Genomic DNA, 26,509 nt, shown 5'->3' with positions numbered 1-26,509 from the left:
CAAGGCGAGTTTTAAAACTGAGGCCCTTTAATATAACTATTAATAAGTACAAAATATAGTTTTGAAATGATATAAAAAACTAAAACAAAAACATATAATATAACATTATATACTATTACCAACTAGAAAAGAGAAGAAAGAAATATCACTGCGTAAGAAAATAAGATGGTGACAACGAACACCATAAATAAAAAAGATTTATTTTCCGTTTGTGATTTAATTTTGGTTTAAGTTATCGATCGAATTTCCATAAGAATTCTCATCAAAACAAAAATAAAATAAAGACATAAGTAAAAAAGAAAAGACTCGAATATGGGACACTAAAAATCGGTTGTGTAACAACAAAACCCACTAGGGCACCCGCACACTCTCGTAAAATTGGAGACCTTTAAAATTATAATATATTTTGGGGCCCAAGGTAAATGCATTTTTAAATGTATAGCAGGCACGCATACTATATATACATATATCGTTCAAGTTTTTTTATTAAAAAAAAAGAAGATAAGTCATCCTCATCACAATACTTTATAGAAAATATTTAATGGTTAAAGTACTAAAACAAATTTATAGTGACATGGGAAGTTTAACTAATTTTAGTTATTGGTTCGAATGTGTTTCTTTTTTTTTAACGCTGGTTTATTATGATATTACAATTATAATGAGAAAGATTACATAGACGATTCGACAACCGATAGTACTACATGTCTTATGAGGACATACGCCTAACTGCATCACATGAGCCGTCCTATGAAGATTCACGTCTGGCCAGATTTACTTGCATCATGTTGAAGATCCCTTGTAAGCCTTTCTTCCGTAATCTGCATAATTGTTTTAATAAATCGTTCTTTCCGGGACTTGAAACCTGGATTTCCTCTTAAGAAATTAATTGCATAGTCTGGGATGGGATTGTTCGAATGTGTTTCTTTGCGTCTAAAATGCACCAAACGTAATTAACGGAATATATTTTGAATATGTTAAAACTAAATAATTGATCTAACCTCAATAATGTGCAGAGAAACCTCTAATGGTAAGAAAGTGACGATGGGTGGCTGGAGGAATATCATTGCTTGTGCCTTATGGTTCCTTCTTGTTGACTCTAGACTTTTTCTTCTTATTTGTTTTTTTCCTTTTGATATTCCAATCAGATAATTAGTATTTAATAATGAGAAGAATAATAATAGTCATAAGAAAATAGATATATGTAGATAATAAAATATTGATTAGATCGTGGAACAGTACGTTATATATTAAATAAAAAATGCATTTTTAACTTTACTTTCCTCAATTTTTTAGCTTTACTTTTTCTAATTAAATTGTACAATCATGTATCATGATAAATGTTTGTATTACAGTTGAATGTTTACAACATTGAAAGATAAATTTTAGTTCTCTGTTAATTACTAATGAATACATCTTTTTCTACTAGTCAGTCTTATTTCTCTTTTTTGTTTGCTCTGATATGCATAATGCATTTGGTAGATATATATTAAGTTACTATTTTGTCACAAACAATTCTTTCTTAATAAAATGTAACTTCATGTGTGTTTTTTTTGTTACTTATGACATGTAACTTCACGTGTTTAAACCAAGAAATAACGATTATTTAAAAGGCCAGGAAGGAAAATATGAATTCAATAAGATAAATTGGTTCTTTTCACTTTAATTTTAAATTCTAGATACTGACGTAAATAATTGAATGTCCTTTTGATATATAAAGATAAGACTAGTTTATAAGATTAGGTTTTAACGTATTTCAAAAGTATGTGATGGCATGACGTTCAATGTATATTTACATTTATTAACAGATTTTCATTATCAAACAAAACAAAATAAAAATGGTTTGTAAAGTCACCGGCCGTAATGACGACGATCATGGACACAACTATTCGTAGCACCGTTTGATTTGGTTAAAGTATTTGCGGTCATGGGTCCCACTTATTTTGTTTCGTGAATGTGATTAGTGAACTAATCTAGGTACATAACTCTATGTCGACCGCATCCGCATTATATTATTCCCATTAAATTAACCATACAGATATAACTTTAAGTAAATTTAATAAGCAATCATCCATGATCAAAGATACATATAACTTTCAGGTTTGGTGAAGCTATAACATGTTACGATGAGATGCATCAAACAATAGGTTTTCATTTCGAGGAAAAAGTAAATGTAGAAAATAGTGATTTGTTGTTACGTAATTCCAAAACAATGTGGAGTCTCAATCAAATGTAATAGTACTTTTATATAAGGAAAACACTATAAGTATATAATAAAGTATATAATAATTAAAAAAGTATATAAGTACAACGTCAAATAATTTTGTACGCAATACAAAAGTTTATCCTGTTGAGGCTACAGAGTAGAAAGAACGAAACGGTAAAAAAACTCGTGACCCTATTATAGAACTGCGAGCTAATTATTTTACAAAGATCCTGATGGAATAATGGAGTGATCATAGAGCCGGACGGTGGAGATGAGGCGATGGAACTAATGGAGGAGACAAGGTTAAAAAAAGTTAGAAAAGGTAATGCACGAGTAGTGCTTAAATAAAAACAAAGTATACCAAATGATGATATGCTTACAATTCACATTCATGCTAATAAAAACACAACCACTACAGCGCAAAATGACAACGATTACATAGAAAAAGTTCGACATTAATAATAGGTCCAGTCTCGTTTATTCTTTCTATCTAGATAATGTTTTCGAGAATTAAAATTGGTTCCTCTTTTGGTATTTCATTTACTTCAACTTCCAACCATAGTGATTCATGCATCGCTTATCAGTTATAATTATCAATCGGTTAGACTTTGTGGTTTCATCGTTTGTAGAAAACCTCTACTAGCATACACAGATCATGGAGTCCGAATCTGAGATTTAAATATTTTCTTTCAGTAGTAGATATTCAGCGTCGGTTCAAAATATTTAGATGACCCAGCATAGAGAGAAACAACAGTTTCAAGGAAAAATAAGATAATATCTGATGCGATAGCCTAAGAACATCTTATATGTTAAAAGTTAAACAGAAGTTTCATGTGTGATTTTTAAAAAATAGACCTAATGGATATATTTCTAAAAAATTATATTACATTTAATCTTTAATTTTATTATTTAAATTTTGGGTTTACCAAAATTTTTTATTGGATTATCAATAATTAGATTTAAACAATAAATGATCTATTGGATTTATAGATAGTATAAATTAAATAGATGTAATTTAATGTTGTAATAGTATATCTCCTAACTTTTAAAATTATAAAGATTTTTTTTTAAATAACAAAAATCATATTATCTAACAATAATTAATCTTTACTACATTAAACTATATAGTTTATTTGAAAAATAAAACAAAAACTAAATGTTTAATTATTTACTCGATAATATAAATCTATGAAGCGAAAAGTTTATTTTTTTAAAAAAAAATCTATATTTGTGAAATATATTTTTGAATATGACAATAAAACTATATTTGACTAATCTTTATATATATAGTTATGATTTTAATAATGAAATAATAATCTGCAAATATATATATAGAAGAAGAAACAAATATATGTAAAAATTTGAAATAATTTATTCAATGAAAAAATATACCGTAAATTTATTATGTTTTAATTGATAGATACACATATATTATAATATATATCAATTTAAAATTGAAAATAAAATATTTATATAAAAATAAATGAAAACTAAAATCCGCTCAGTTGCACTGTTCGAGATCTAGTAAAAGTTAAAAAGAGATCAAACGCAAATACTTGTTCGTATGGAGGACATGTATCTAAACGCTTTTGGAAACTTTTTTAACTGAACCGTATTTTATGGGCTGGTTCGAAACAATATCTCAGTGTCGGTTAGATTTGGGTTATATTTGGACACACTTAACACTGGCGTTTTGGCTACTTCTCTGATTGACATCCTTACGGACGTTACTCAACCACGGTTGATGCAATCCATAACTTTCTTGCTAAGCCACAAGGTGAACGACACGCAATCTTTTCCGTCTAATGGCCAGCCGGATTCGGTACAGTCTAGTAAATAAAAAATTACCCTCAAATTTTTGAAGATAATATAGTCATAGATATCAACTAAAATATTAATGACCCTTACATTATCTTCAAAATTGGGAAGATAATATAAATAGTCAATAAATTTTTTAAATTTTTTTCTTATTCCACAAAAATAGATTTTTTATATTGTTAAAGTATTTATTTATACTTTTAAGAAAAATTAATTAAAATATTTAAATTGATTAAATTTTATTAATAAAAAATTATTTGAAAATATATAATTAAATTATAAATAAATTAAATTATAAATATTTATTAAATTTTTAATAACCGTATATACTCTAGAAAATCTTGCATGAAGTATTTTACAAAATATTTATGACCCTTAAAATGTCAGAGGCTTCACAAACCAAACGTTCCTACCAATTGCCGAATCATAAAAAGGAGACGGCGAGAGCGAGGCTTCGGAGCATTTCACACACTCAGAGGCCCAAATTTATATGTTTTGGCCTACCAGATGCAAAGCTATAACAAAACTTTAAAATCTCAAGAAAATGGTCCTAATACTTTATTGTTAACCTGCTAATTCGCATCTCAAAGTGATTTAAACAGTAGAGGAAATACTTTGGACATTACGAAAGTGAACGAGAGTCGAGACAAAAACGAAAACTACTTGATCCATTTACAATCGTGTGCGATAAGAGGAATACGCAAACCAAAAGTGCGTCCTAACACGTAAAAACACCAAAGCTTTCATGTTATTTAAAACACCCACTCTTATTAGCTTTCCTTGTCACTTTTAGTCTCAGTTTCTCCTCTTCTTCTTCTTCTCCTCTTTATCTGCCGAGTTCTTCAGCTGTACAACACAAGGAAGGACTCATCAATGGAGGATAATTATACAACAAATAAATTAAACAACTTAAATATCAGCTACAAATGCACTTACCATTATGATGAGAACACGGACAAACACAGCCACAAAATCGGTGAAAAGGGTCAACGCATGTTTCACATAGTCCATGTCGCCGAGGTGTGCCTTCTCTATAATCTCTTGTGTGTCGACCACCATGTATCCCACAAAGATCAACAATCCGAAGTAGAGCTACAACAACAGATTCGTAACAAAATGAGGAGTCTGAGAAATATAGAACACTTTACAGTAGGAGACGTTTGGTGTACCTCAAACTTAAAGATAGAGGCAGAGCCACCAAAGATCGAAGAGGCAAACTGAAGCCACATAAGCATGGACAAGCCAGAAGAGAGAAGTCCTCCGAGGTAGAGATACTCTCTACGTCTTGCCAGCATCGCTGCTCCTGAGAAGCAGATAAACGCTATCGCAGTTCCGACAAACGCAGTGATAAGGATGCTGCAGCAACAAAAGAACAGAAAATAACTGTCTGTAAGACACAATTCAACATGAACACATCTGTGGCGAGCAGTGGATCAAAATATAAGATCAGTAAGAGACCTTGGGTCAAAATCAACAGCCACTTTGATCAAGGGGCCAACAGAGGCACCTTCAAGAACGGCAGACAGGAAGAGAAGTGAGAGCCTCTTTTGCTGCACCAAAACAGACAACAACATTTCAGCGAAACGATAACAATAAGGCAAATGTGATTAATAAACCCCACATACTTGCTGATAAGGAGGACATGAGAGAAGCCAAATCATGCTTCCACAGCATGCAATGGTTGTGAGGATACCACCGATGTTCCAGAGCACGTGGAGGTAAGCTCCAAAGGCAGACGCAACAAGGGCACAACACAAAGTGAGATAAACCTACAAAATCCACCACACAAAACATAAGAATCCAGATCAGTAAATCCACTGATCTATCATTTACGAATACAAAGAGAATCGTTATATCCATAAGTTAATATATGAGGGGCTAACTCGCTCCTCTCACTTTCAATCTTCCTTGGCAGAAACTAAATCGACATAATTAGAAACCCTAGAAATTTGGGGGAAGTACACTCCCAACGATTCGTTCGGTTATACGTATAAGGAAACCAAATTGAGATGAAATCGGGACAACCAGAGCGATCAGAACCACGATAACTACACGAATCTCATACAAATCAATCGCAAGACAATCGTCGATGATGACCAAGAAACAACGGTTTGTTCGAGGAAGAAGGAAGTTACCCGCTTGAGATGATTCTGGACGGACGGAGAGATCTGATGGAGGTTCTTGAGAGAATCATAGCTCCAGCTTCTGCTGCCTGGCTGAGAATCGAAGAAGGACGAGAACGATTCCATGTTTTCTTCTTTTGCGAGAGAAAAATCAATTAAACGCGTCGATATTATTAACGAAGATAAGATAATATCTAAGAAAGAAAGACTTTCGTTATTTATAGGGCCTCAAGTTTAGAGATACTTTGACGATAATGCCCTTACTGATCATGTGGACTTCGCCTTCTCGCTACAGGTGTAGGGGCAGCATAAAACACGGGAAAGGACAGTTCCGGAAACTTCTTGAAACATTCAGGTCGTCGCTTTGAGTTGAAACTTTGCCGCGAAGCAAATCAGCGTCATAGAACCAATAGGAACTGCCCACGTAGGATTTGATAAATAAATGAGAAGAGAAGACGAAGACTTGCTCAATTCGAGAAAATTCGTATTATCATTGGTTGAGTTTTTACTTCACTTTGGGCCTCAATTGAAACAGGCTTTTATTTATATACGGAAAGCCCATTAACAGTCTCGGTTTTAGTGTTAACTAAAACGTCCCGTAGTTTTATTAAACAAAAAAAAAGAAGATAATAAAAACGACATGCATTCCAAAACGATCAACGATAACATCTCTTTCACAAGCTCATTTCAAACCACACATTCAAACACTAATAACTCTCAAAAACTGAGAGCAGAAGAGAGAGTAGAGGAGAAACAAAATGTCCATATCCATGGCGCTATTCTCTCCTCCGATATCTTCTTCACTTCATAACCCTAGTCTCACCCCCAAGATCTCGTTCCCTCTCCTCTCCACCAAGCGCTTCTCTCTCCTCTCCCTCACTCGAGCTTCCTCCGACAACGGTGCGTCAACACCCGATTCTGCTGCAGTCTCTGCAACCACCGTAGAGATTCCCAAGCCCGCTTCAGTTTCTGTAGAGGAGGTGCCCGCTAAATCTCCGCCGGAAAGCTCCTCCGACGAGACTGATCTGCCAACCACGGCGACGGGAATCAAGTTTGAGGATGCGAAGTGGGTTAAGGGAACTTGGGATCTGAAACAGTTCGAGAAAGACGGGAAAACCGATTGGGATTCTGTTATCGTCGCTGGTTAGATCCTCTAAAGCTCCACTCGTGTTGTGTTGTGTTATGTGTAGTAATGTTTTGCTTCAAAGTTATAATCTTTAATAATGTTTAAAAATGGTTTAGGTTTAGAAACAGAATCATTTTGGTTAAGGCTCTGTTACTAGGAAGCTTCGTGCTTTGGTTGTGTAATAAGGTATAGGAAGATGAGTGATGGTGTTGTGTAATTGTAGAGGCAAAGAGGAGGAAGTGGCTTGAAGATAACCCGGAAACAACTACTAACGCTGAGCCTGTTCTTTTCGATACCTCCATCATTCCATGGTGGGCGTGGATGAAGAGATACCATCTCCCCGAAGCTGAACTCCTCAATGGTGATTCTTTCAAATCATCTGTACTTTGCAACTAATCATAATCTGATAGTTTGAAGTGTTTGTTTTGTCTTGCAGGTCGTGCTGCGATGATAGGATTCTTCATGGCTTACTTTGTTGACAGCCTTACAGGAGTAGGACTTGTTGATCAAATGGGGAACTTCTTCTGCAAAACGCTCTTGTTTGTGGCTGTAGCTGGAGTTCTTTTTATCCGCAAGAACGAAGATTTAGATAAGCTCAAGGGTCTGATCGAAGAGACGACGCTATATGACAAGCAATGGCAAGCGGCTTGGAAAGAGCCGGAATCATCATCATCATCATCGACGGTTTCTTCAAAGAAGTGAACAAAAACTTTCTCGCTTTTTGTTTCCTCTTTTCTCATGTGATGTTTGTGATCAGTGAAAGAAGTCTCAAGATAAACGCAAAATCTATTTGGCTTTGAAAAAATCTCTTTAAACTAGTCCCAAATATATTAGTGTAGAGAAACTAAGGAAGGTCATTGACTTTGTAAACCAGATCTCTTCCTTTAACTCTAAGATGCTTTGATTTGCTTAAGGTTAACGAGTTTACTTGAGCTTTAAGAAACCTGGGACGGAAAGCTATTGATAGGGAAGAAAGGATGAACACAGGCTAGGTTAAGGCTATGTTGGGTCATTAATTTTTTTTTTTTTTTGTAACAGTTGGGTCATTAATTAATATGAAGAAAATGTAAAACTTGAGAAAAGAAGGTTATAAAACAGATGGTGTGCGATGGGCAAAACAGATGTCAATGTTCTTTCATAGGCAAAATGAGATTTTTGGGTTTCTCAAACTTAAAAAGTCCAATAGTTCCTACGTCACAATAAAACTCATTAACTCGTTTGACTAATAAAAACACTAGTGATTCAGTATTTCCAAGTTCCATAAAATCTGTAAGCCTGTGAGACCAAGGGAGTCAATAATCATCAACGTATAAAGTAATGATGCAGAATGTCTTAATCCTAATTCCTAAGACAAACAATTAACTAACTGTAAGATTGTGAGGGTGTCATTTCGTATCTTTAGAATGCTCACCAAGGATTCATAGCATAACACAGAAAAAAACATTCAAGATTCAAGGAAAACTATTAAAGTTATACCATAGTCTACAAGAGTCTTAGTTACATTCAAAATAAAGTATCAAACCAGAAAATATTTTGTTCTAATCGAAGAGATATTACTGTCACGGTACTAGATCAAGAATATAATAAAGATCAACTCAGGATATGAAAGACCTTACGATCACACAAGCATCAAAACAGAGAAAATATATATACTACTAACGCTATAAACACACAATGTGATATTCAAATACCGTAAATAAATTTGACTTTTTAACAATTGATATGTTAACAATAAGTTTTTGTAATCTGACAGATACTAAATCAAAGATAGTAATGTTGTCCAATAAATTATCTAAGAAACATGTGTGTACCTAACTATAAATCTGTTTAGATATGTATTTCTAGTTTTTTACTTTTCATATGTACTAATATCAAGTTATCAAAGGAAAGTGTAGAAAAGCATACACCTGGTCGCACAGTTTGGCTAAACTTAAAAATCTCATGTGCGACCATGAGAGAATGTATGAACACCTTTTGAACCACATACCTGAAAATCAAAGTTAGTATTTACTTCAAGCTGTCAAAATAAGAATTTGGAACCTTATTTAAACATAACTAGATTTTGACCCGCGCTTTCAAAGCGCGGGTTTGTATTCTTTGTCAATTTTATTATTAAGCGCGAGTTTGTTTTATTGGACATATATCTAGTATTATAACAAATGTATATCAAATGTCTTAGTGTTTTTTGTTAGCATTTGTTTTTATGTTTTACATTACTTTTTCATCTATACCAAATGTTAGTATTGTGAAATAATTTTTTTTTTTCAAAAATACAGGAAGATATTAACTTTACAACTTTTTTTAGTAAAATTAATGTGTACATTGTCTTATTAAATTATTAAAATATTTAAATGAATTGTAATATTATTTAAATTATGACCGAGTGTATTGATATCATGTATTACATTCCTATCTACTTTATGTTTATGTTTATTAATTGTATATTTAAATTTTTTAATTATAAATATGAAATTCTTATATAACTTCAAAAGCAATGTTTAGTATATAATGTAAAGCCCATATGAAACAAACTTGTTTGATGGAAAATTAAAATATAAACCATTAAGTTTATCATAATGGTTTATCGTGAATTATGTACCTCTAAATCTCCCAAGCTTAGCAAACCTGAGCAGCATAGTAACCATACCAACTTCTTGGTTAATTGCAGAATGGAGTTTCTCGGCTAAGTTGCCCCATATGCAGCATGGTAAATGCGAATCACTATGAAAGGTTGTCAAGATATGGTTAGTTTTATTATCTTACTCGTATGCAATACATTTGTTTTTGGAGTAAATGACAGCTAACTTACTTGATGTCGCTTAGGGTGAATTCAAGTTTTTTTCGTTGCTTTCCCCCGGTACACTGAATGTTTTCGACATCACCACAATCCAAAACTTGACCGAGCACATCTGTAAAAAACTGATGACGTTAGTATAGATTGTTACAAATAGATAGTGGCAAAACAGAAAACATTTATATGTTTACCAATTAAAAAATTCTCATCAAGTGTTCCAGACAAAACAGTTTGAAAGTCTGACAAATTCAGATACAGCTCGTCATTAACGTGATTAGATCGCGTAACGGCCGTATTTTGATTGAAAACAATTTTCCAGGTATGATCTGTGGTTCGATAAGCTCCACCAGCAGGAGTAATCTGGAAATTCCGGATGTAGCGCCATGCTCCAACCGTAAGGATCCTTCCCTTACTTTCAATGTAAGTCTGTTTACATGTTGCATGAATTTTTTGCCCCTAAAACAAAAACCATATGAAATTGAAATATTAGTAGCCAATTCCAAAATGTTAAATAAAACCAAATCGACTGATAAATACAGTAAGGAACGCTTACAGTCTCATCAGTCAAGACGAATTCCATTGTCTCTACGGATTGAATGTATTGTTTCCAAGCGTGTAGCACCTTTACATGAACCAACCAAGTGTTTTTCCACGGTTTCAAGTCGCCGAAGAGGACAGATTTTTCATTAGGACCTTTCGATGCTTGGATTTGCATCGAAGGTGAAATTTTTTTAGTAGCCATAGATTTATTTTTTGGTTTGTTGGAAGGTTGCGCTTTGAACAGGAAACTGGTGAAGGGTTCTTATAGTATTGATCGGAATTTAAGCTAGGTGTTAGGTTTGATTGTAAACTTGGGGAGAAAGTTGAGGGATGTCGATTTGGAAAATCAAATCTTCATATATTTTGAGAGATTTTCGGTTATATTTTATGAGTGTTCCTCAAGATTGGGAATATTCTCTTTATTTGATTTGATTTTGAAAATCTTATAGTGCTAAATGGGTTGTAAATTCGAAAATATTCCTTAAATTTTCCCACACAAGCATCAAAACAGAGAAAATATATATACTACTAACGCTATAAACACACAATGTGATATTCAAATACCGTAAATAAATTTGACTTTTTAACAATTGATATGTTAACAATAAGTTTTTGTAATCTGACAGATACTAAATCAAAGATAGTAATGTTGTCCAATAAATTATCTAAGAAACATGTGTGTACCTAACTATAAATCTGTTTAGATATGTATTTCTAGTTTTTTACTTTTCATATGTACTAATATCAAGTTATCAAAGGAAAGTGTAGAAAAGCATACACCTGGTCGCACAGTTTGGCTAAACTTAAAAATCTCATGTGCGACCATGAGAGAATGTATGAACACCTTTTGAACCACATACCTGAAAATCAAAGTTAGTATTTACTTCAAGCTGTCAAAATAAGAATTTGGAACCTTATTTAAACATAATGTCCTGTGAAAATCAGAATTCGTCTTTACTTCACTATATATATATTTATTCTACTTGTGATCTCATGATTGTATCAACTAAATTACAACAAGCTTCAAAAGTACTTACCTGTCACAAAAGTCTGCTACAATTGAAATCTTCTTAATGTATTAGCACATACCTGAAAAAAATAAGAACTACTTAGTCTTTGCTTCACTCATGCTTACCTATTAAAGCCGTGGTAGGTAAAGTTAAGAATCAGTCTTTGATTCAGTCTTTTGAAATTGTTGGTCGTATCTTCCATCTAACAAATCAAAACCGATACACAGTCTTTGTATAAAGACGTTGAAGCTGTGGTGGGTAAAGTATCCTTTTGTAGCCTGTTGGTCGTTTTATCCCATCCAACAAGGTAGAAACCAATCAATAGTCTTGGTCTTGAGACTTTTATTTTAAGCCTTGTAGTAGAGTAAAAACCCAACTTTTGATTCATATAGTCTTTTAAGTCATAACCTTTTAAAGCAGTTGGTCGTTTCTTTCCATCCAACGAAGTGAAACCGAATCCATATAGTAAGCCTTGTGGTCAAGCGAAGATAGTGTTTTCAATTTATAGCCTATGTCTTGAGAGTTTTTTAATCTGTTGGTCGTATCATTCCATCCAACACATTCAAAACTAACCCATTTTCAGTTCTGTCTTTGTTACAAGATCTTTTTAGACTATTGTTCGTTTTTACCCATCCAACAAGATCTACAGTTTTTGTCTACAGACTTGTCTAAGCCTCATTATGGTGAAGGATTCTGTTTCCACGTTTTTGAATTTGTTGGTCGTTATTCCATCCAACAAGTCATAGTTGAGAGCCATCTTTGTCTTTGAATTATGACCGCACAAAGCTGTGGGTACTTTTTTGTTCGTCTAACAAGTCAAAAAATGAGTCATATAGTCTCTGTCTAAAGACTTTCTCAAAGGTGTGGATACTTCTTCTAGCCAACAAGTTAAAAGTCGAGCCACTAGTCTCTGTCTAAAAGACTGCTCAAAGCTGTGGTGTGGTTTAGTTTTTCCACCCAACAAGTCAAAATCGACCTATTTGTCTAAAGACCTGATCAAAGCCGTGGGTATTATTAAAACGAGTCAGTTTTCAATTTCATAGTCCTTGTCTTAAAGACTTTTTGTATATGTTGGTCGTTATTCCATCCAACGATTCAAAATCGAGCCATCTTGTCTTTGTCACAAGAATGCTCTATGCCGTAATAGTTTTTTTTTTCATCTTCGCAAAGCTATGTGTACATTTCCTCATCCAACTAGCAACATGTCTCTGTCTAAAGACCTGCCCAAAGCCTTGGGTACTTTTCTTTTCTTCATCCAACAAGCCATATAGTCTCCGTCTAAAGACAAGCTTAAAGCCGTGGGTATACATTTCTTCATTCAACAAGCAACAAAGTCTCTGTCTAAAGACATTCTCAAAGCCTTGGGTACTTTCCTCATCCAGTAACCAACATAGTCTCTGTCTAAAGACATGCTTAAAGTCGTGTCTCCATTTCCATCATCCAAAAAGCAATATAGTCTCTGTCTAAAGACATGCTCAAAGGCCGTGGGTACATTTTTCCATCTAGTTGTTCTAAGCCGTGGGTAGCAAAATAAAGTTTTTGTCTTAAGCTGTGTGTAGGTAGTGGAAAACTGATTCTTAGTCTTTATGCAAAGACGGTTTTTAACTTTTAAGCCGTGCGTCATTTTTTCCATCTCATAACATTCCTTTCCTTACGGCACTACCAAGCAAATAAGAATATTAAGGAACACGACCTACACACGGCTTAAGACTTTTTGTATATGTTGGTCGTTATTCCATCCAACGATTCAAAATTGAGCCATCTTGTCCTTGTCATAAGAATGCTCTATGCCGTAATAGTTTTTTTTTTCATCTTCTCAAAGCCATGTGTACAGTTCCTCATCGAACAATCAACATGTCTCTGTCTAAAGACAAGCTTAAAGCCGTGGGTACATTTCTTCATCGAACAAGCAGCATAGTCTCTGTCTAAAGACATGCCCAAAGTCGTGGGTACATTTCTTCATCGAACAAGCAGCATAGTCTCTGTCTAAAGACTGCTCAAAGCCTTGGGTACTTTCCTTCATTCAATAACCAACATAGTCTCTGTCTAAAGACATGCTCAAAGCCGTGGGTACTTTTCTTCATCCAACAAGCCATATAGTCTCTGTCTAAGACAAGCTTTAAGCCATGGGTATACATTTCTTCATCCAACAAGCAACATAGTCTCTGTCTAAAGACATGCTTAAAGCCGTGTGTACATTTCCATCATCCAAAAAGCAACATAGTCTCTGTCTAAAAACATGCTTAAAGTCGTGGGTATATATTTCTTCATTCAATAACCAATATAGTCTCCGTCTAAAGACTGCTCAAAGCCTTGGGTACTTTCCTTCATTCAATAACCAACATAGTCTCTGTCTAAAGACATGCTCAAAGCCATGGGTACTTACTTTCCTTCATCCAACAAGCAACATAGTCTCTGTCTAAAGACATGCTTAAAGCCGTGTGTACATTTCCATCATCCAAAAAGCAACATAGTCTCTGTCTAAAAACATGCTTAAAGCCGTGGGTATATATTTCTTCATTCAATTACCAATATAGTCTCCGTCTAAAGACTGCTCAAAGCCTTGGGTACTTTCCTTCATTCAATAACCAACATAGTCTCTGTCTAAAGACATGCTCAAAGCCATGGGTACTTACTTTCCTTCATCCAACAAGCAACATAGTCTCTGTCTAAAGACATGCTTAAAGCCGTGGGTATACATTTCCATCAACCAACAAGCAACAGTCTCTGTCTAAAGACATACTCAAAGCCGTGGGTACATTTTATCTAGTTGTTCTAAGCAGTGGGTAGCAAAATAAAGTCTTTGTCTTAAGCCGTGTGTAGTGGAAAACTGATTCTTAGTCTTTATGTAAAGACATTTTTTTAACTTTTAAGCCGTGTGTCATTTTTGCCATCTCATAACATTCATTTCCTTATGCGCACTACCAACCTAATAAGAATATTACGGAACATTATGAGATTAATGTCTGCTAAACGATCTTTTGGGTCTGAAAAAAAAACATAAAACCAAGCGTAGACGGAGAGGTTACCTCGGTGACAAGAGAAAACTTCAGGCAATTGTGATGATGCTTCCAAGCGAAGTTGAGCTTCAAAACAAATTCGAAGCATAAACCCTAAAAATAAGACAAAAACCAAAATCAAGATATGAACGGTTAAGAAACTCACAACCTTAAAAAAATCGAGATTAGCAGCCTAATTAAAAATTAATCGAACTATTGATTGCGAACACAAACCAATTACAAAACTCAGATATCTTGAGATGAATTCACGAATCAATCTACAGAAATTGAAACAAGATCACAACCAAAATCAAATATGAACCCTAAAAATAATCGCGATTACGCAAACTTAGAAATTGTAAAACAAATTTACGAATTGATGTAGAGAAGTTGAAATACTTACTGATCATCGAAGAGTAGAGAGGGATGATTCAACTAGAATAGAAGAAGAGGGAGAATCAAAACCCCTATGATAAATCAGATCCGTCGATAAGCTTTTGTAGCTGTTATGTTATTTATGCTTCTTTCAATACGCGTGCGTTTCCTAACGGATAGTTTTTAGAGTTTGAACTATAATGGGCCTTTAAGTGGCTCACATAAGAAAGTCCAATAAAAGAAAACATCAAAAACTAAACCGGGTTGCAACTTTTCGTTGGTCTGTCACGATCAAACGATTTTCTTTATCCTAGGATTCGCGGTTTAGTGTATGATGTCTACTTATCTGTCGTCGTTTTCGAATCCCCGTAAGAAAGATTTTGGTGAATCACGACTTTGATTTCGTTTCTCTATTGAAGAAATTGACAAAGATGAAAGATGGTTGCCGAAACGGCTAAACATTTTTTTTATCATTGGTTACAACATAATAGTTTTTTTTTTTTATCAATACTTACGATTTATATTCTTAATTTGTTTTTTGTTATTTATATTTTGTAAGTTGTACTTGTAGGTAATATTCTCAGTTCAACGAGTAAATATAGTCAATAATAATTGAAATGATACATGTATATTGGATCAAAATGTTACATATATTTTGTTTTCTAATACATCTTCTACTTTATATATAGATATTACTGACGAACTCATCATTAGTAACGACTATTTTACATCCAATACAAAATAATTAATTAGAGACAGGATCTCAGTTTCAAATTCAAGTAGCATGCATGATCTGATCATGTCTTATGGATATAGATAATAATGGAAAGCCACATTTCTTATTTTAGATTGATATTACGTAATTAATTTTAATTGCATTTTTGTATTGCACTGGTACGTGATTAGACCCAATAACTTGTGACTAAAAGTATTTATAGTTCTTCGTTTATCCCAAAAGGTATATGACCCATGAATCTTGAATATATAAATAAACACGGCAGCCCCCTTGCTGTATTTATTACGAGATTCTTGAATACTATGGTCATCAATATAGATAATGAAAACGAGAGAATCAATTTGAATCTATTATTATTAGCTATACAAATAATTAATTAATTTTTGTGTATCCTTCCGATCCAATGATCTTGAATCTACGACTACTAGATTTTTTAACCGCGCTACGCGCGGATAAGATATTATAAGTATTTTCAATTCTAAAAAAATAATGTATAATATTGTATTACATTATTTAAAGAATATAAAATAAGAGTACATAACATAAATATATTTTAAAAAATTTCTTTATGGAAATCATTATGTTGTTTGATTGTTGTACTTGATTCACATATTTGCATAGTTATTTGTGATAGATAAATAATTATATTTTTATTATCAGTAAATAATATATATTTATTATATAATATAAGAAAAATAAAATTATTTACTTTTAAAACAAACTTGTCTCGTGTTGGGAACTCGGTTATAGACATATCATATTCGAATGAGACATTTTTACAGTTATCAATCTTCTTAACAGTCAAGAAACAAATCTGAATATCAAAAGATATCTCATACGATCTCTTTGTGTACTATCTGCTCTGAAGAAATTGAATTTAGGCATCAAAAAGGACTGAAAATGGATGTGAAGATGTGTTATCTAAGTCAGCTTTACAAAATACTATTCATAATTCATATATCATTTATGTCCATCCTATTTTTTTGTTCATCCTTTCTTAAACATCTTGAAATAACTGATGCTAATTAATAATAAATTTTTGGCTTGCAAAAAAAATCATATTTATCTAATTATCGCTTAATTTGTCTAACTGATATATATGTATTTCTTAATTCTAAAAAAATAATGTATAATATTGTATTATATTATTTAAAGAATATAAAATAAGACTACCTAACATAAATATATTTTTAAAATTTTCTTTGTGGAAATCATTATATTGTTTGATTGTTGTACTTGATTCATATATTTGCATAGATATTTGTGATAGATGAATAACTATATTTTTATTATCAGTAAATAATATATATTTATTATATAATATAAGAAAAATGAAATTATTTACTTTTTAAACAAAGTTGTCTCATGTTGGGGATTCGGTTATAGACATATAATATTCGAATGAGACATTTTTACAGTTATCAATCTTCTTAACAGTCAAGAAAAAAATCTGAATATCAAAACTGAATCAATAAGGACTGGAAATGATGTGCAGATGTGTTATCTAAGTCAGCTTTACAAAGTACTACTATTCATAGTTCATATATCATTTAAGTCCATCATTTCTTAAACATCTTGAAATAACTGATGCTAATTAATAATAAACTTTTAGCTGACAAAAAAATCAAATTTGTCTAATTATCGCTTAAATATTTTATTAATATTGTCTAAGAAGCTTTCAATTGATATCATAGTTTAATTTTTATTAGTTTTTTTTGTTAAGTTTAGAGCTTTTTGTATTTAAGATTTTTTTTCCATATTAAGCTTATATTTCTTTCACATAATATATATATATATATATATATATGTCATAAAAATTACCATCAAATCAGTTTTACTTATTTATTATTTTGTTTTTAATGAAAATATACTTTTTAAATAATTTAATTTAAAATAAAATTATATATTAATTTGTTGTATTCTAACAATTTGATTGATTTAATTAATTTGCTTTGGTGGATAACTTAAAAAGCTTTCATATGAATCGGGGAAAGCAAGCTTATGTTGTTATATTATATTTATTTGTGTATATGGAATCTATATATAATGCTAGTGTAATAAAGAAAGAACATTATTTTTTTGTAACTTTAAAAATATATATTATTACAATTTGAAATTAATCAAAATTGAATAAAATGGTAATTAAATAAATCTAACTGTTTTTTTATCTTGTTTAGTTAGATTCTCATGAAAAGAAATCGATAGGTTAAACAAATGTTTCGAAATTTGTTGTGTTATTGTTTTGTCTATAAATTACAAAATTTATTGAATTGATATATTTAATTATTGCACCCTTAAATAATATTTTATTAAGACATTAGAGAACTATGTTTTGAGTTGTTTTGTCAAAATTGTACAAAAATCTATGTTTTTCATATTTGTCACGAAAATTTATATGTTAAACTTACTTTTACAAAATTCTTAACTTTGTCACGAAAACAAAAATCTATACTTTTTCATATTTGTCAATGTTCTCACACTTTCAAAGAATATATTAGCTTAGTCACTTACCTATTTTTTTTTACAAAACAAAGTATCGGAGTATTGAAAGTTGAATCCATATTATTGTAAATGTACATAAGAGTTTGTGATTACATATTTAGTGATTCTTGTATATGTGTCCAAGAAAGTTTCAATGGCTTAGTGGTATATGTCCTATATTTATGTCATACTAACCCGAGTTCGATCCTTTCCTTTGCATTGTTTTTTCATTTTTTACGAAAAAATAAATGAGATGATGTGGCAACTTCAGACTCTCTGATTGGACGATTTTTTGTGCATACGTAGACACTCTAAGAGGAGCTTATATCCCCCTTTTAGTATACTAGGTGACCGGCCCGCACCCTGTGCAGGCATAAGAACATGACCGGCCCGCACCCTGTGTTCCCTTTCGGTCCGCACCTCACGAGAGGGAACACAGTAACGTAAGTATGAAGAGACAGATATTGTGTGTATGTATAATTGCAACGTCACAAAATATTTTGTGTGTTTACGAAGATACTTTCATTCAAAAAATGGAATAAAGAGTGTATAGTTTTAGAAGTAATAGATTTTATATTATCATTAATTAGAATTGTATTGTATATATGTCGTAATTCTTTATTTTAGGTGAATAATATTATTTGTCCATAAATAATAAACAAACATTTATGTAGACATATTAAAAGAAAATATAATAAAAATCGAAATATTATCCATAAATTAAATTATGAAGTACATTTCTCGATAAAGAAAATAAATTTAATTAGAAACCTACAAAAAATTATATCTACCAAGCTCTTCTGTCTGCATGCAGATGAAGCAAACATCAATAAGTTAAACAATTCTTCCATATTTGGAAAACATATATATATATATATATATACAATGACAAATTAAATGGTAGAGTATGTAAACACCTGTTTTCTACCAGCGTGAGTAAGAACACCGCCGTATTTAAGAATCATAAGGGCCTCTACAGGTCTTTCTTCTTCGCCTTCACCATTGCACTTCAGCGGCTTCAGTTGAACCTTCTTGTATATCCCTGAGAAATTTCCTCCCTGCGCCATTCCAAAAGGTTCTCTGCTGTGAGAAAATGACCTCATGAATTAAATAAAAATGCATAATGCTAGCTTACTTATAAAATAGTATATTCAACAAAAAAATGATATAAGATAATATTACTAAATGATACTATGTAATACTTTCCCCGGACTATATTCAAAAAAAAAAAAAGAGAAAGTACTAAAGAACCTCTTCAAGAACTGCTTTAACTTGGCGAAGCTTCTCAGCATGTTCAAGGTCTTCTGGATCAATATCACTTTCACGACCTGGTCTACATATAAAAAAAGGAAGACCATATTGTCGTTACATGTATTCAACACATGGAAAAAATAGACCAGACATGCTTTTTGGAGAAAAGACACAAAGAGTTGAGTTCAAGGTTCTAAAGATGAGGAACCTTTGCGTCTAAACACATTTTTCTTAGCATACAAGCAGAATCGTCGTAATAACTTAATAGTATGAGATGAGAGATTTGTGAATAATACTTTAAAGAATGAAAAGAGAATGTTTGTATTTTAAGACTTTGGGTCTCCTATATATATACAGTCGATTTATTTCTCATATTAATGACGCACAATATTTTGCACAATAAATAATGAAATCATTTAAAGAAAGATATTAAATGTGTATTGTCAAAAAATGATTTGCATATGATATGATTTTAACTTGCGAAAGTAATCTATATTAAAAAGGTAAGTTATTAAAAACAAATAACATAATTAGAAACATTAAAATATTTTGTAAGCAATATAATAAATATGATATCAACATGCGCAAGTTTACCGTTTGAATAATAAGGAAAGTTTTTAATATTTGTCTTAATTCTAAATCTTGCCCAATGGTAAACTAAATCGATAAAATTTAGTGCTTTCAACTTGCGCAAGTAATCCATATTGTGAATAAGTGATTTGCATATTTAATGATTTCAACTTGCGCAAGTAATCCATATTAGAAAGGTAAGTTATTAAAAACAAATTTTGTCAATAAGTTATTTGCATATTTAATGATTTCAACTTGCGCAAGTAATTCATATTAGAAAGGTAAGTTATTAAAAACAAACAACCTAATTAGTAGGGGTGGACACTTTACCTGATATCCAAAGTGGCACCCGAACTCGATCCGAAAAACCCGAACTGAAATTCGAATCGAAGTAGCAAAATACCCGAACGGGTATTGAATAAGGAGAGATTGGATACCCGAACCCGAACGGATAATACACGAACCCGAATGGATATCCGAAGATAACCAAACATATATATAATTAACCTTATATTTCTAGTTTACATCTCTCATTTTATATAAAATATTTATATTGATACTACACATACTTTAAGTTCATATGATATACATACAATTACGGAAAAAAAAATGATTTGCTACTCCAAAATTAACAAAAAGTTACATCCAATTTTTTTTTAAAAAATAACTAAATTAATGCCTTTTTAGTTTTAAAATATTATGTCCAAATCTATTAACCATTCAATCTATTAAAATAAAAAATTAGTTAACTGAAAGTTATATTTTTAAATATAAGAAACTTGAGAAATGAAAATTTTAAATTTTTTTTCAAAATCTAAATATTCGAACCCGATCCGAAATAACCGAATCCGAACTAAAATTACCCGAACCCGACCCGAATTACAGAAATACCCGAACGGGTTCTACACCTCTATACCGAAATACCCAAAAATCCGAAATACCCGACCCGAACCCGAACGGGTACCCAAGGCTAAACTAAATCGATAATTATTTTCTCTAGCTATATATGGGCTTAACGAAATCAACAATAGTTTTGGGCTTGTCTACATAAGCAATTGATTAAAATAAATGAAAAATAAAATTCAAAAAAATCGACCAATAGAATTATAACAATTTTTTTGAGAAGCTCTATATTAATGCAATGTCAGCAGAAATCACTAAAGTGACTTTTCTTTTAATATATAGAGGGATGTATAGATAATTTACTGATTTCTAGACTATACCATTACTATTGGTAATTCTATACTCAAATGAAAACACAATTTCTCATTTTTTATCTTTCTAAAAAATTCCCCTTTATATATATATATATATATATATATATACTCTTAGAAAATGTAGCAATAAAAGTGCTATCCACCTGAAAAATGTCAACATCATCACAAAAAACTGAAGAAAACTTGTAAAACTTGCAAGGTAAAATGTCAATTGTGGTGGTTCACTCACTTTTGCACACCGTAAAAGTAACAAAAATGTTGGGAAAACGGCTAATTCATACATCAACACAGTCCAGCGGTCCCGATCAGTACATAAACACATAAGTTGTGCAAATACATACATGAACACGTAGTTAATTCAAATCTCATACACGAACTAACAAAATTCGGTTTTTGCATACATTGACCAATTATCCGTTAGTCAATCGTAACAGAATCTGAATTGTCCGTTATATACTGGTTACGTGGCTTTTTACGTTTTTAAATAATGAATAAATTAATAAAAAATTAAAAGAAAGTTAGAAGGGGGAATCGAACCTGGGTCTGACCAATACACATCGCAGGCTAAACCACTGTGCCAAGGCAGATTTATTATTTGTAGTCCCGATGATTTCATATTTATACCTAATGGATATTTCATTCACATATTTTTTTTTGTGGTTGACCTTATCATCCAAATTGTTCAGAAAAGAGACTTATCATCCAAACAAAATGAAAAAATATTCAAATATTCTTTTGTGGAAGAAATAACATTTTTATATATTAAAAAAAATAAAATAATAATATATATTATTAAAAAGGGGTCACATACATTGAAATTGTTTCTAGCTTTACTATATTTTTGTGAGATAGAGATCGAGAGATCATTCTCTTGCTGAAATTTTCTAATTTCCTCTTGTTTGAATTTGAGTTTATTTGCAAACTTTTATGTTTCTAACGTTCTCTTACAATTACTGGAAACTGAAGAAAAATTTACTCAAAATTTAAACAAAAGCAAATTAAAGATTTCAACAAGAGAACGAACTAGTTCAAAAGGGAATTGATATTACTAAGGATTATGGATCGGTTTAGCGGAACGCGCCGGTGTGGTAGTTGAACGAAATTAGACGTGAGTTATGTTTTGTTCAATTTAAGCTTGTAATGGACATTTGAATTTTTGTTTATCGGGTTGATTATTAAAAGTAAATATTATTTTTAAAAATAGAGATTCACAAAAAGATAATAAAGGTAGAAGACAACTCCAATGTACGTAACTCTTTTTAATAATATATATTATTTTATTTTATTTTATTTTTTCGAATATACAAAAAATAATTTCTTCCACAAGAAAAGAAAAAAGAGAACAAAAAAGTATTTGAATTTGTTTTGGAACAATTTGGATGATAAGTCAAACATGGAAAGAAAAAAAAAAAATATGAAATGAAATATCTGTATAAATACAAAACAACTGGGACTATAAACAATAGGATGAGTCTGACACAATGGTTTCATTTTCTGATGGTTATATCTCAAACCAGGGTTTGACTCCACCTTGTAACCATCATTTAATTTTTTTTATTAATTTATTTATTATTTAAAAACGTAAAAAGCCACGTAAGCGGTATATAACGGACAGCTCAGATTCCGTTACGTTTGACTAACGGATAATTGGTCAATGTATGCAAAAACCGAATTTTGTTTGTTCAAGTATGATATTTGAATTAACTACGTGTTCATGTATGTATTTGCACAGCTTATGTGTTTATGTACTGATCGGGAGCGTTGGACTATGTTGATGTAGGAATTAGCCGATTTGGTTGAAAAAGAAAATCAATCAAGTTTGGTGTTCCGCACGCTTTCAAACGTTCACACGTACGAACGATGGTCAGTCATCTTATAAACTCTCATCATACATAATATCTCCCAATCGGAGAACAACAACAAAAAAAGCCCAGTAATAAAGGCACAGTTAATCTCAGCCGTCGGATCATCATTCGTTTCACAGATCTTCTTCGTCTTCTCGAAAAGCCCTTCCCCTCTTGGCTCACCTCGCCGGCGAGCCCTTTCCCTCGGTAGGTAAAGTACTGAATTCGATTTCACCGTTCAATTTCTCGGTTCGGAGATTCTGGAGCCGCCGCGCCTGCATTACCCTGTTTAGCTTTTCGATTGATTTCGAATCTGATTGAGAATCTTTGTATTTGGATCCCCGCATCTAGGGTTTATGCTTTTTGAATCATCGAGTTCTTTTGTTCGTACTTTGATTCTAGGGTTCTGTTGAACATGTGTAGATTGTATGACGATGAGGACTAGTATTATCAGCAATCAAGCTTTACATTCTCAGAATTAGCAATTGTATCAATCGTAGTAGTAAGCTTCTTCTTCGTTTTACTTGTCATCTGTAAATGGGCTGTTTACATTCCACGGCTGCGAGAGAATATCCTGGACATGAGAACCCTGTCAAGCTAGCCTCAGAGACAGCTTGTAAGTTTAACTTGCACCACACGTTTCATCTTCTTCTACTTTGCTCGATAATGTCCAAAAGCATGAGCTTAAAGATCGCTCTTTTATCATTGCGTCCTGGTTTATGAATTGTAGCTAACTCAACGTATCTGTTTTGGCCAAAACAATCTCAAAACTATCTTTTATTCATACTCTGTTTGATCTGCAACTTTGTTCATTCTATTTCCACTAGTTTCTTGGATCATCCACTTCATAGCTTGGTGCTGTGTAGTATATACTTTTCCTGTACTATCCAATTGAATCTTGATCATAGTAATCTGAAGAAGCGTCTCTTCACCATTCTTTATTGCTATATACTATTGTTTTTACTGAATTGACTTGATCTTAATGACTAATCTCCCTGTGATGGCTTTTTTTTTCCAGTTAGTGTGAGTGAAGTTGAGGCATTGTACGAGTTATTCAAGAGCATAAGCAGCTCCGTTGTTGATGATGGCTTGATTAACAAGGTACTACTGATAATCAATGCACTATTAGATCCATATTTCATAATATACGTCAACTTTGTTGACTTTCACCAATTTATTATTAGGTGACAATTGTGTCCCATACTGATCTGTTGGCTCCTTATTGCTCACCAAGTCCTTTTATTGACAGTTGACTTCGTTTGTTGTTCTGTTTTTTTTTTATTGGTTTGGTTTTGAAAATTGAAGTTTTCTTGGCCCACTTTTGGATATTGTTACTTAATTTCTCGACCAACTTGTATTGCAGGAAGAGTTTCAACTTGCTTTGTTCAAGAACAGAAAGAAGGAAAATTTGTTTGCCAATAGGGTAAAAGTCTTCAAGAACATTTGACTTAAAGATTGGTTCTGTACTAAATGATAATATCCCCTCTTTTGCAGATATTTGATTTGTTTGATGTTAAACGAAAAGGAGTCATTGATTTTGGAGACTTTGTGAGATCACTCAATGTTTTCCACCCGAATGCTTCTCTAGAAGAGAAAACAGACTGTAAGTTGACCATAAATGACTTTATTGGATCACTCAGTATATCTTCTTTTAATCCTTCCAGCGATTTTTTATTCACATTGCTTTGTATTATATCTCAGTCACGTTTAGGCTTTACGACATGGACTGCACGGGCTACATTGAGCGCCAAGAGGTATACATTTTTATTTATTGTTTTCAGTTTCAAAAATGTTCTCACAACTGATCTCATGAATGAATGTTCTTGATTCTGAATCATTTAGTGAACGATTCCTTGCTGACATTCATAATCGTGTGTATGATGTTGGTAGGTGAAGCAAATGTTGATTGCCCTTCTCTGCGAATCTGAAATGAAACTAGCTGATGATACCATAGAAGCGATACTCGATCAGGTTTCTTGTTTATTTACAACTTCTACTTCTGCGAAAGCAAAGACTCTAACTTTATAAAACTCATGTCCTTTGCTTTTCGTAAACAGACATTTGAGGATGCAGATGTGGATCGGGATGGGAAGATTGGTAAGACAGAATGGAGCGACTTCGTAATCAAGAACCCGTCTTTGCTTAAAATAATGACTCTTCCATACCTGAGGTTTGTGTTTACCTTACTATCATAAACGTATCAACTTGTTTAAATTTTGGTGCCGTTTTGTAAGCTCGAGGTCTGTAATTTCAATTGCAGGGACATAACGACCACGTTTCCAAGTTTTGTCTTTAACTCGGAGGTTGATGAGATTGCGACGTGACCAAACAAGTTGGTCTATAGAGAGACCAAGTTGTAGGCTGGACCGAGAACAAGACCGATTGTTACAGTGTTTATGTAGTACCATTCTCTTGTACTTTTTCGTTTCTGGTTTTCAATTTCAGTGTCACTTACAGCATCTTGATATATTAAGTTGCAGTTCTACGAAAAAATCAATACCAAATCTCATTTCTGATTAAAGATTTGAAAGTATATTTGATCTTTGGTAGGAAATCTTATGACAGTTCAAACACAAGACAAACATTCTGGTTGGGAGACTAAATCTCCATGTATAGTCTTAAGTGTTTTCTTAATAACAATATAAAAATACCCAATTTTTTAAATTTTTAATTAATAACTTTACAATACTATTGTTTTTAATATTGAACATTCTGTAAAAGATGCATCTGTTTATTTGCAGTTAGACAAGTATAAAAACTATGACTTTTGGAAAGTGTCCTAGAGTTTATTGCTGTGGCCAACCTTGTCTTCCGGTTGGTCAATCGGATTTACCTAGATTAAGCACGGTTAAGATATGACTTATTGTTAGGTTCACGTCCTAGGGTGAATCTTTAGGTTCACCAACCAATATGATTGTTTTATTTTATATTCAATATTTTTTAAAAAAGAAAACAAAATATTGTCAAATTATATTATATTTTTAAAATTAAAAGGTAAAAAAAAAATAGTAGTAATTACAAAAAAAAAATTTTACGTCATCAGCATAACATTAAACCCTAAACCCTAAATTCTAATCCCTAAACCCTTAATCCTAAACCCTAAACCTTTGGATAAACCCTAAACTCTAGGATAAATCTTAAACTCTAAATCAAAATCACTATACACTAAAACACTCAAGTAGGTTTAGGGTTTTAGTGTTTTTTTATTTAGAGTTTAGGACTTATCCAAGAGTTTACGATTTACCCAAGGGTTTAGGGTTTACCCAAGGGTTTAGGATTTAGGATTTAGGGATTAGGATTTAGGGTTTAGTGTTTTGTTGACAACGTTAAAAATATATGTATATTTTTTTTTAATTCTTTTTTCTGTAACTACTATCTTTTTTTACTTTTTTATTTTAAAAACATAATATAATTTGAGATAT

General features: G+C 32.2%; 4 protein-coding genes across 4 annotated transcripts; 2 read left to right on the top strand and 2 right to left on the bottom strand.

Annotated features, from left to right (window-relative positions):
- Positions 1–4,623: 4,623 nt before the first annotated feature.
- On the bottom strand, positions 4,624–6,355 carry LOC106430028 (bax inhibitor 1). Its single transcript, XM_013870803.3, has 6 exons — positions 6,157–6,355; positions 5,647–5,790; positions 5,480–5,571; positions 5,191–5,377; positions 4,958–5,113; positions 4,624–4,867 (listed from the first exon to the last, which is right to left on the bottom strand). Exons 1-6 carry the CDS (start codon positions 6,268–6,270, stop codon positions 4,817–4,819), a joined length of 744 nt encoding a protein of 247 aa, XP_013726257.1. The 5' UTR covers positions 6,271–6,355; the 3' UTR covers positions 4,624–4,816.
- Positions 6,356–6,802: 447 nt separating this feature from the next.
- On the top strand, positions 6,803–8,183 carry LOC106430029 (light-harvesting complex-like protein 3 isotype 2, chloroplastic). The gene is made up of 3 exons (XM_013870804.3): positions 6,803–7,287; positions 7,494–7,631; positions 7,707–8,183. Exons 1-3 carry the CDS (start codon positions 6,903–6,905, stop codon positions 7,970–7,972), a joined length of 789 nt encoding a protein of 262 aa, XP_013726258.2. The 5' UTR covers positions 6,803–6,902; the 3' UTR covers positions 7,973–8,183.
- On the bottom strand, positions 8,153–14,055 carry LOC125578290. Its single transcript, XM_048740682.1, has 4 exons — positions 10,618–14,055; positions 10,256–10,520; positions 10,080–10,179; positions 8,153–9,991 (listed from the first exon to the last, which is right to left on the bottom strand). The coding sequence occupies exons 1-4, from the start codon at positions 10,804–10,806 to the stop codon at positions 9,862–9,864; spliced, it is 684 nt and encodes a 227-aa protein (XP_048596639.1). The 5' UTR covers positions 10,807–14,055; the 3' UTR covers positions 8,153–9,861.
- Positions 14,056–23,624: 9,569 nt separating this feature from the next.
- On the top strand, positions 23,625–25,411 carry LOC106429998 (calcineurin B-like protein 9). The gene is given in 8 exon segments (NM_001315757.1): positions 23,625–23,703; positions 24,106–24,188; positions 24,451–24,510; positions 24,582–24,690; positions 24,789–24,841; positions 24,978–25,058; positions 25,145–25,257; positions 25,348–25,411. Coding segments are annotated over 8 exon segments (642 nt in total).
- Positions 25,412–26,509: the final 1,098 nt, after the last annotated feature.

The sequence above is a fragment of the Brassica napus genome, chromosome A9 (genome assembly GCF_020379485.1).
Source record: "Brassica napus cultivar Da-Ae chromosome A9, Da-Ae, whole genome shotgun sequence".
NCBI lineage: Eukaryota > Viridiplantae > Streptophyta > Magnoliopsida > Brassicales > Brassicaceae > Brassica > Brassica napus.
This window is presented reverse-complemented; position numbering and strand designations above follow the sequence as displayed.